The sequence below is a fragment of the Hippocampus comes genome, unplaced genomic scaffold (assembly GCF_001891065.2).
Source record: "Hippocampus comes isolate QL1 unplaced genomic scaffold, H_comes_QL1_v1.1 scaffold55, whole genome shotgun sequence".
In the NCBI taxonomy this organism is placed as follows: Eukaryota; Metazoa; Chordata; class Actinopteri; order Syngnathiformes; family Syngnathidae; genus Hippocampus; species Hippocampus comes.
In genome coordinates, this window is record NW_017806170.1 from 718,556 (window position 1) to 730,036 (window position 11,481).

At 46.4% G+C, this 11,481-nt stretch overlaps 1 protein-coding gene across 3 annotated transcripts in view; it reads left to right on the forward strand.

Annotated features, from left to right (window-relative positions):
- The first annotated feature begins 2,465 nt into the window (after positions 1 to 2,465).
- Positions 2,466 to 11,481, forward strand: part of znf574 (zinc finger protein 574) — a 15,063-nt gene continuing 6,047 nt past the window's right edge. The window contains exons 1-7 of one of the 3 annotated variants that reach the window (XM_019896143.1): positions 2,466 to 3,007; positions 5,062 to 5,223; positions 7,717 to 8,839; positions 9,027 to 9,241; positions 9,327 to 9,506; positions 10,654 to 10,748; positions 11,378 to 11,472. In XM_019896143.1, coding sequence (XP_019751702.1) covers positions 5,068 to 5,223; positions 7,717 to 8,839; positions 9,027 to 9,241; positions 9,327 to 9,506; positions 10,654 to 10,748; positions 11,378 to 11,472 — 1,864 coding nt within the window. In that variant the 5' untranslated portion in view covers positions 2,466 to 3,007; positions 5,062 to 5,067. The other 2 variants (XM_019896145.1, XM_019896144.1) reach the window with 2 other exon arrangements.

The following is an 11,481-nucleotide window of genomic DNA, read 5'->3' on the forward strand; positions in this document are numbered from 1 at the left end:
TCCCGAGACCTACCCCTGGGTGGTTAAAACCTTGCAAAGTCTACACCCAAGGAAAGGTCTCTCGGTTTCCCTCATGAGCACTTCACCAGAGGCCAATCGGACCGATTCTCCAAGAGGCCGCACCTTAAAAGGACAGGCTTGTTATCCTTCTGTTGGAATCCTCCTGGGGACCTGTGTGACCGTGGGCCCCATCTGTAATCCTGCAAATCTCAAATCAATAGAAAATATCCCTCAGTCAGTGTGAGTTGGATTCCCGCCCCGGTCACAGTTTGGTTGAATGATTGCCAGTCGGCCCTCTCACCGAATGGCAACCAAGCCAGGGTAGGCTGCCATTCACCCGCAGTTAGCTGAGATATAACTTCACCTCCTCCACAACCCCAGACAGGTTAAGTGCTAAAATGCGGATTCATGGATCCATATGTATCATGATTGTGGGATGAAAATGTGTTTGGCCCGCTGCCCACACCAAAAAGCAAACCATCGCCTTTGTTAAGGTACACAGTCATATATTTGCTTTGGTGAACAGCAGAAATTCTTGAAAAGGTGCTGACTCCACACTGTATCGTATCACTTCGTCCAAGTTGCTGACGGGATTTGCCTTTTGCCCCCGTCAGGACAGTATTGACTGTCCCTCGCGACTTTACTGACACTTTATATATGCGCGGTGGTTTTATTCAATTTCTCACCAATGTTTCTCGACTAGCCCGACCGACACTTGCCAAATTGGTGACGCAGCGAGCGCGGCCACCTTCCGTTGTGCCGCATTAACTTCGATATTTACAGAGTGGCGAGTCAATCGAAGCGTGCCCTCGGACGCCCTGCCGACCAACCGGAGGACGACCAACTCCTTCCTTCCTACCGGGCTGCTGAACCAGACGTCAAATGGTATTAAAGATCTGGCTCGTGGCCAGATGGGCCATGGCCACCCTCAGTATCCGCCAGCGCACAAAGCGGAATAACCTTGGAGGAAAAAACATTAGCGTGATGAAGCCCCAATGTAGATACGCACTCTCCTTTTGAAGATACCTGACTGACGCTGGCGAGAAAAACCAAACCAGCATTCAGATTTTTTTCCACACCTACGGATGCAAACTCCATCCATACCTGAGTTGAGATTCAAAGACAAGATTCTTGACTTTGTAAAGGGAGAATACCTGATCCACTGTTGCATATTTGTGGCTGAACGGTAATTCATGAATGCGTTGGGCTGCGTGAGGACAAATGTTTAATTGAGCATGTGCATTTAGAAGGAAAAAAAAAACCAGGAGTCAGCAGCGAGTGTGCCAGCGAACACATAAATACTGTATGTTCTTTCTACGAAGGAATGATAATGGTTCACGCGCACCACCAGACTTCATTAAAACCTACTATGCTTTTCCAGTGGAGTCTTGTCTGAATTTCAAATTACGGCCTCGAGGTAGTCTGAGTGTGTGAGAGAAAAGTAATTGGTAGTGCTTAAATATCTATGCTCCCTCAGTGGTGTGAATGCGCGCCGAGCTTTGTTGTTAAAAACTCCCCAGAGAAATGTTAAAGACCAGCGAAGGTCAGAAATATTGTAAAAGCTCTTCTGATTTGCAGCCCCATTAGAAGTCTCTAAAAAGGTTTTTTAAAAAGAAGTCTATTTTGTATTCAGCAGCATTTTTCTTGGTTGAGAAAGAAAAGAGTGCAACTTCATTTCTAAAGCACAAGACACCCCCATTTGAATGACAAAACGGAGAAATAGAAGGTCGGTGTACAAATGGTTTTCATGTTGTCAGGTGGATCGGTTTCAAAAGCCATACTGAACGTCATCAAATATTGTTATTTTTTAATTCAGTCATATTAGCAAGTTTCTCTGAGCAAAAAGAAATTTGGTAGTCATGTCTAACAAGAGTCGACCCACAAAACAGTCTTTAGTAGCACCCCATGTTTTTTTTTTTTTTTTTTTTTTAATTCTGCTGTCGAAGAGTCTGAATAAGCATAGTAAAATTTGGGAGTGATCCCTAACAGGCGAAGACCCAAAAATAAAGTCTCGCATAGCCATGTCTGAAAATGCGCGAGAAGTCTGCCACTTTGGAGCGACTACTTTAGGCTCAGTAGCACTTTGCTCTGTTTTTCTTTTTAATTCAGCCTAGAAGCCAGCTAACTCTGCAACATTAAATTTGATAGTCTTCTTAAAAACACAACTCACAGTTAAATCCACGGTAAATGTCTTGTTTCAAGCAATTCAGTTGGTGCTAGATCATCGCTCGTCTCGTCTAGTGCCCGCCCACTGAATTTGATTGGACAGAACCACACATTTCACGATCCCTCACGGTGCAGAGATCGCAGGTTCGAATACAGGCTCCGGCCTTCCTGTGTGCAGTTTACATGTTCTCCCCGTGTTTGTGTGGGTTTCCTCCCACATTCCGAAAACAAACTTACGGCAATCAATCAGAAAAGTTTTATTGTCAGTATATTACAAGTACAGTACTTGGGAATATTCACATAAAATAAAATATACAGAATATTCGATTTTACGATACATCTTGTGACAATACTTTGTTATATTACCAGTATGTATACATAATATTATATTAGTTTTCAATACATCGCTAACCTATCAATATAATCAACCCTTATTTTCCCCATAACAGTGAACAAATCATATAGTATTTATTACGTAATAATCGAATGTGTACGACTTTCACCAGGGTTAGTGTATGTATTTTTTTCACAAGGATCTGTACTTCTCCCTGCCACCCAAATACAGATAATGGATAGATGGATGCGCACTTCAGGACACAAATGTGAGTACTTCTTCCACCTGGGATAAAATGGAACTTGCACAATCAATGTATGGACAACGCTTCCACCGTAATTTCGCGCGCTCTTCTCCACCAAGTGTCAGTTTCCGCGAACGCCATTGGCGGACTCGCAGCGCTTCCCGAGCAAATCAGCGCGGCGCTTCTTACAACGTTGCCCCAACTGAACTTGTTGTCCTATTTCCCCTTCGAGCCTCGACGTCAAAACGTAACGGCAAGCCTCGGTGAGTTACTCGACGCCTATTCACGTGTAATCGACACTTTTGGGTCTACGCTTCATACCCTCTGTGTTAATAATCGCACATTTCAGCGGGGAGGCGACAGCGATACTTAGCTTTTAGACTATCGCCGCCATTATACCACCGAAGAAGGGCATCCCGCCCTCCGTCTTAAGTATTCTCTTCTTCTTCTCCTTCGCCGACTTCTTCTTCTCCGTTTTCTTCTTCTCCACCTTGATAGTAGAACTTCGACGAGGAAGGAAAAGAGGTCTTGGTTTAAGGGGTTGATTGTGATGGGAGCCGGTTGGGGGGATTCAACATGTCTGAAGACGAAGCAGTTTCGTTAGCTTTGGGAGCTATCTGGCTGCCACGCCGTTAGCTTTTGGTACAGGCCTGGCGGCCATTAAGCTCTACGGTTCGTGTGCACATAGCGTTCAAGGCGGCTACTGCTCTGTTAGCCGTCTAGGTGCTAGCCGACGTCGGACCTATTACCTTTGTTTGAACACCCCCCTCCCTTTTTTTAAACTGGGGGCGAATTTGTCGTTTAGTATACTGGAAGAGGGAAGTGTTGAGCCTATGAAGTGGTGTGTGGATGTTACGTAAAGGCCCACGCACACGGAAAGTTTGGCCGTTTGGCTCTTATCTACAAAATACGTTGACTAAACGAATTTAAGTTAGATTTGGGATAAACTTGCTCACTAATATGGACGAGTCTAGGCTGCTGTTTTGCGTTACTTTAGGGGAGGTATGGGATGAAAGTTAACAGTATATGTACCAAATGAACGAGTGATTCCTAAGCAGAAAGGAACACATTTACCATATGCTACCTATATATTTCTTTGTTCATACACGACACATTATTTTTCCCGAGCTTCATGAAAAGTGGTAATTGAACAGACTAATGTTCAAATCTCTGCCGACTTTATGGGGTTTCCTCTTTCTCATTCAAACAGTTAAAACATTTTATTTAACCAGCAAAAATCGCATTTAGACACATTTATCCTCCTCTGCTCGAGAAGGTGCAGCACAACATGTATACGTCGCAGAAGTAACGGCCATCAATCAATTTTCTGAGCCTCTTATCCTCACAGAGTATACACAAACACAGTGCAATTGCAAACAACAAAAAAACTACTGTCACGAGACTTTCATGCAACCAGTAAGGAGAGTGGTAAATACTGGTCAAATGTACAAAATGCATGCACAAAAAAAAAAACAACAGCAGTCTGGCATATAATGCCTGTCCTTCTCTTTGAAATGACCTGCGAAATGTTCGGCAAGCCCCCCCCCCCCCTTCTCTGTCCATTCTTTTAAGAACTCGTCTTACAACACATTTTTATTCTGTGGCTTTTAACCCAACATTGTTCTTGTGTTCAATGGTGTGTACTGTTTTTTTATGTTATTAATTTCTTGTAACTGTCTTTGTGTGTGTAATTTTTACTCCCTGTGCAGCACTTTGTATGCCTTGGTGGTTATTTTTTTGCTCCATAAATGAATTTAAGTTGTGTAATAAATTAAAGTCAATGTGCAAAGAAAAATGCTACATGGCAGAGCAGAAGCAACTCTTATCAAGAAATCAGACGAATTTTAGTTTTGAACTACGAGATCAGCAAGGCCAGTTGAAGTCGGCTCCATCCATCCATCCTTCCATTTTCTAATCCGCTCATCCTTATGACGGTCGCGGGCGTGCTGGAGCCTACCCCAGCTGTCTTGGGGCAGTAGGCGGTGTACAGCCTGAACTGGTTGCCAGCCAATCATAGGGCACACTTAAACGAACAACCATTCCCGCTCACATACACTCCTAGGGACGATTTAGGGTGCTCCATTAACCTGCCATGCATGTTTTTGAAATGTGGGAGGAAACCGGAGTACCCAGAGAAAACCCACGTCGGCTCGGGGAGAACATGCAAACGAGACACAGGAAAGCCAGAGCCAGAATCAAAGCAACACATACAGCCACACATATAATTGCTTCTTTATCGAAAACTAACCTTTTAATTTTTTTTGTAGCACATCAATCTTTATTGGTTGAATCACAGCTATGTTCTTGTGTACTGCAGGGGGCCATGGAGACTCAGTCGGTGTACATGTGCTTCCCCTGCTACAAGGAGTTCAACACCCTGGAAGAGGTGCTCAAGCACCAGATGACATGCACGGCCGAGGAGGATCAGGCCGATTCGTCCCGCATCGCGCCCGTTGTTGTTCCAGTTCTCCAGACGCAGGTAAGAAATATGCTAGCTTGTTTTGCGGTGGCTGACTGTCCGTGTGTTTGGTACCGGCGCTTCTCGCAGGCATTTACCTGACTTAATCCAACTCTGAATTCCACTCATATCCTGTTGCGGTTCAAGAAACCCTAGAAAAAAAATACGAGAACAACATCGACGCATGGGTCCTGGTTGCTCTGCTGATTAATAATAATAATAAAAATAAAAAATAAAAAAAAACCCTTAGTGGTAGCATTTGGAATCAGCTGAGAACTAAACGCGGAGCTTGTTTACCACAATTTGTAGGCCACGCGGCGGGACCTTTTTGTGCTCAAAATTGATTAGCTCAGCGGGAACTGGGAAGGCTCAACACTTTTCTCACAGAGAGCAGAGATTGGATCGCTGACGATGATGGAAAAGTGGAGTTGTACAGAAAAGGCAATTATGGACCGCCTATCAAGTCATTGCCGTCTATTATAGTTCACCATATTTTGCTTCACAGTATTTTTCCTCTGAGTAAGTAAATGAAATTGTGTTACATCATCATAATGACACATGGAATTGGCAGCATTTAATGACTTATTTTCACATTCCTCCCTGTCACACAGAATGATTAATCCCAATATAATAACATAAAATAAAATTGCTCGAGCTTTTTCTATTGGAGGGCGGGGGCCGAAAGTGACAGACATCATTGCTCGCTGATTTGCTGTTGCTGATGTTTTGCATGATGTTCGACTTAACCTCTGGAGTTTGCCCGCACTATGTCACATGTTTCCAAGCGATCCTTTTTATGGACTTTGAAGTATAGTTAACCCCTGCTGTTTGTGAAGGACAGGGGCCGAGTCCCGCTATGAACCCACGAAAATCTGCAAATATATGTCGCCCCTCCAAAACTGTTTTGCGGGTTCACAGAGATGCCACGAGATGGTTGCAAAGCACTTAGAACGGAAAGGGCCATAATGCATGACCATGATGCTTCTCGCATGTACATAATCATGAAACCCGCGGTGCATAGCCGACAAGCCGAAAAAGCACGCTAGCACAAACTGATGTGTTGCCAGAACTGGGCAAAGAAATAGGCCAACTCGCACTTTTTCCATAAAAGCTTTTCACAAACAGCCAAGATTTCCAGCCATTCACGAAGGATCGATTTCCCCAAAAGACACATGAATTTTGCAAACGCAGAGCCACAAAAACACATCGCTCGGCTCACCGTCATGCCCTTGAGTGTGAGAAAGGAGAGCCGCAATCGCTGATGTACTATTCAGCCTTTATTGAACGCTGGGAGGTGAGGAAAACGCAGCTCACCAAGCTCAAATGTGTGTGAAATGTTTCAAAAAAATGTTTCTACATAGCAAGAAACACGGCTTCACTGTATGGCCCCTTTAAAGGATTGCGACATCTAACTGGTTAAAACCTCTGCCACGTTATCTAAGACTACAAGTGATAATGTACTGGTCTGAAATTGCAGTTAGAAAAGACAAAACCGATCCTTTAAAAAAAAGTTCTCAAGTCTTAAGTGCAGTTTTTTTTTTCTCAGACCATGACCTTGCAAGTGCCGCTTGATCTCATGTCTGGAAAAAGTTTCCATATCGGCGAGATGGCAATCGATGCAGCGGGGCTTCGGTACAGCCGGCCACGGCCGGTAATGAGGTCAGCGAGCAGACTTGACGCCTGAGATGCCCCCTTCACGCGCGTACTATCTGCCCCGGCCGTCTGAAGTGCGCCAGTAATGAACTCTCCAGCTCTGGATGGTGCGGCGGCGTCCTCCATTTTGTCTTTTTTTTATTTATTTATTTATTTATTTATTTATTTTGTATGAAGCAAACAGCTGTGTTAATTTGACGACGGGCAGGTGTATCAAGTTGTGGAAACTGTTCTCTCGCTGTTGTCTTATCCTTGTGAGAATTTGCCAGCCGCACTCACCCTGTTCGATGGAGACGTGAAGCGCCTTCAGCTTTGACACAAGACTGCAGTCCCACTCGATTAGCCGTCATTTGTTTGTTTATGACGTGATGTTGCCGCACAACAGCTGATAAGGTTGTCATTGGATAAAAAAAGAGCATTTACGTTGATGATGCTCACTGCATATAAACATTGGAGAACAGGGAGAACATGCAAACGCCACACAGGAAGGCCGGAATCGAACCCTGCACCTTTCCACTGTGAGGTCAACGCGCTAACCACTGGACCACCGAGCCGCCTCCCAATGTAGACAAAACAAGGAAAGCAAACAGTTGAAGCATGAGGTGCTCCGCTAATTTACGATGTTAAAAGTTCTTTTTAGTTTCAAATGGCTTACCTTCACCACAATCTCGCATCACGTTGAAGCCGAAGGTACGATCCTGGCTAGGTTAATGAGCCTTCAGTTTGCGTTTTAATGGTTACATTTAAGTGTATTGAGTGTAACAAGTGTTGAGAAGGGTCTTTGTTTGGAGTTCGCAACCAAAAGGATCATTTAGGTATAACACATTGTTTTCCTTCTCCCTCATCCACGTGTGTCTGCAGCCATCGCTCACAGAGGAGACCATCGTCCCACAAATCCAAGTGCAGCTGCAGCCACTGCCCGCGCAGCCTGTTGATAATGCAATGCTGGAGACGGACACCGTGGTCCAAGAGGCCGAGCTCAACGAAGATCATCTCCTGGACCAGCCCCGAATCCTTTATCAGTGCGGCGACTGTGAGGAGCTCTTCAAGAGCCTGGACCTGTGGCAGCATCACCGCAAGGAAGGTGCCTGTCTGAGGACCGTCGTCGTGGGCGGGTCGGAGGCCGAGCCGCAGTCCAGTTTTCAGCCCGAGGATCCTCAGCCCGTCGCCGAGGGTGACGCCAGCGACGCCAAGTCCGACCAAACGGACGCTTCGGAAGTCAAGAAGGACGAGCGGCAAGTCGGCGAAACTTCTACAGGCGACGCGTCCGACCAGGCGGCTCCTGAGGTGATCACCTTGTCGTCTGCGCTGGAAGAGTCGTCTCCCAGAAGGAGAGGAGCGCTGAAGAAGCCCAAGCCCGATCCCGTGCTGCTGTGCGTGGACTGCGGCTCCTGTTTCGGCCTGGTTTCCGAATTGGTGGCCCACCGCAAGACGCACGGCTTCGAGGAGGCCCTGCACCACTGCACCGTGTGCGGCGAAAGCTTCCTCAACACCACCCTCTTCCTCTACCACCGCAAGCAACACCGGCAGAAAGGCGAGGGAAGCAGCACGGTGGCCAGCAGCCTGTCGGAGAAAACGTACCCGCAGAGCAGCATGTCGGACGGGCAGGAGCCGGACGGCGCGCCGTCGTCCTCTTCGGCGCAGCCCACCGAGCTCTTCCTATGCCTCCAATGCGGCGGCAGCTTCAACACTGCCGCCGTGCTGGCCGCGCATCGCAAGGGGATGCACGACCTGCACACGCCGCTCCACTCTTGCTCCTACTGCACCGAGACCTTCATGAACACCACCCAATACTTGTACCATCGGAGGCAGCACCGCGTTCTGGAGTGTGGCCCGATAGATGAAGCGGAGACCGGCGACGAGATGGCGTCCCCCGTGGAGGAGGCGCAGAGCTCAAAGCGTCCGCTCCCACTCACCCCCGCCAGCGAGTCGGATGCACCGGCCCCGAAGAGGAGCAGGCCGGTTTATAGGATCATCAGCAAAGGTGAAGTGGACTCCACGCTTACCCATTTTTAACCGATAGTTGAAACCGAAGGAACCAAACAAGTTGACGATAATTGCCACTTCACGAGTACTACGCCCCAATGAGGGTCTTTTTTTCTTTTTTTTTTTTGGCCCAACAATTACATTGAGGTTAAAATTGTTGCCCAACATTATATTCCTCTCTTTAGGAAACAAGGATTCAAGTGGCAAAGAGGAACTTGAGGGCGTCGCGGCAGTGACCGTGGACACGGCAAACCTGCCGCCTCCTGCCAAGCTGCTGCAGGACTGGTCCCGCACCGCTCTGCCCCATGTGTGCCCCTACTGCGGCAAGACCTTCACCAGGCGCGTCTTCCTGCGCACGCATGTCTACAGCCACACCGGAGAAAAGCTCTTCACCTGCAAGGTGTCCATCCAGATCAGTTACCGCGCCACAGTACGGTACAGGCGGAGTACGGTGACATCATTCACGCCTTGTTGCTATCGTGCAGGTGTGTTCCAAGTCCTTCACCAACTCGCAGAGCCTGCTGCGTCACACCATGAGTCATAGCGGAAACAGGCCCTTCTGCTGCGACGTGTGCGGCAAAGACTTCACGCAGGCCGCCACTCTGAAAAGGCACCAGCTCATTCACACGTCGGACCAACCGCGCCGCAAGCGCGGACGCAAACCGGTACCCCTTTTCTGCCTTTTTTATTTATTTATTTTTTTTGGGGAGGGGGGATTGGGGCTTCGGAAAACAAAAGGCTCACTTTAGCCTCTTGAACGTCACGCAAATCTCTAAAATTTCTAGCATCGGTGCCCTTAGCCAAAACACAAACCGGTCCCGTTTGAAAGGCGGTGGTACCTTGACTTCTCTTTTTTGCTTTGTGTTGTGGGCCAACATTTTGGAGCAATCCTTAATTACATTGCCACTTAAGTGATGTATGGAAAAAAAATATGAGTGTTTTATCAGGTTATCGAACAGGACAATACATACAAAATGAAAACACTTGCATGGGCAGCCAAGTCACTCACTAATCACTCACTTGTCCACGCCCTTCAAAGCCACACATCAACCATTCCACACACGGATGTCCTGTAGTATGTATGTGAAAGCGTTTTGGCTTAATTACACTTTGTCGATCCAGCTAAATAATTGACATTCTATTTGTGTATGTTTTATATCGCCATTCTCTTTATTAAAATATGTACTGAAGCAATTGTGGTGTTTTTGAGGGGCTGGAATGCTTTAATGGCACTTGAGTAAGGCACGGAGTCATTAAGTTGGTTGCAGAACAAATTCAACTCGTGAGACGAAGCGCCGCTGTACCGTATTTGCCTCGTTAACATTGCACAAACATTTGCTTCTTTACCCAAATGTAAACCGTTTTCGAGCGTGTGCCTCTCGTGTTATCCCTCTGATTTGCTCATTCCGACTCTCTTCTCCCACCACTATGCGCACTCTGTTTATTCATTACACAATACCAAAAAACATTTTTAGCTGATCAATTGATGGACGATAGAAGAATTGATCAAAAATAATTCTATTGTGACAGCCCGACTGTACATTTTCTATTTCATTTTAGCTTCATACAAACTGCGAGGGCCGTAGAAAGGAGGTGGCCCGGGGCTGCGCTTGCTCTTTTGTCAGCCCTGCAATGCATAATTTTTCTTTAGTCACTGAAAGATTCTGTCGCCACTTGTTGCACTTCACTGGTGAAATGAATATTGCGTTGAAGGCTGAGTAGAGAGGTCTGCATAAGACCTTGCTTACTAATCTTTTTTTTTTTTTTTTTTTTTTTTTTTGAACACCTCCTTCACTGTGCCCTTGGCTACAGATGTGTGCTGCAGACGGCGACGGTGGAGAAGGTCTCTTCTCATGCCCCCTCTGTCCTTCACACTTCAACACAGAGGAACAGCTCAACCATCACAAGTAACACATTGCTTTTGTCTCTTTTGTTCTTTTCTATAAATTATTTGGAATATCGGTCGGTGAAACGTGTCTCGCTCTCTGTTTTAGCCTCAGACAAAACATTGGCAACCTAGTCAAATGCGTCTGATTAACACTGGATGAGATTTTCAATAGACTTCTTTCTCTTGGCTGGCTGTGTAGCAGCAGCCGGGCCACTTTGCTGGACCTTGAAGCTTTCTGAACTCACTGTGCCCAGACACAGTCTACGTCCTTGAGTTTTAGCCACGTATGATTGACAGACAGGGCAAGCAAAATTAAGAGGACACGGGGCCAGGACAGGTGACGGACGTCAAAACACCGTCTCCGTCTGTGTGTATTCCATGGCTTTTATGCTACGGGAGCATTGCAGCAATTCTCATTGACCTCGATGAGACTAATTGTAGTTCGAGGACTGGATTTTGACTGCGGTAATGCAATTTTGCGATTGTTTTGATTTACCAAGGGTATGTTTAGGTCGACATGTATCATACGGATTTCATATCTGAGGCATGTCTTTCCATCCACATACATGATCATCAAGGCCTTAATTTTATCTGAGGATTCCAATAAAATGTTTTTTTTTTTTTTTTTTAAATTTTTTTAATCATCAGACTCCTCCACACCAGCAACCCGTTCCCCTGCCCAGATTGTGGAGAGGCTTTCAGCCGCAGGAAGGACCTTGACCTGCACTCACTCATTCATCAAGGTCAGACCC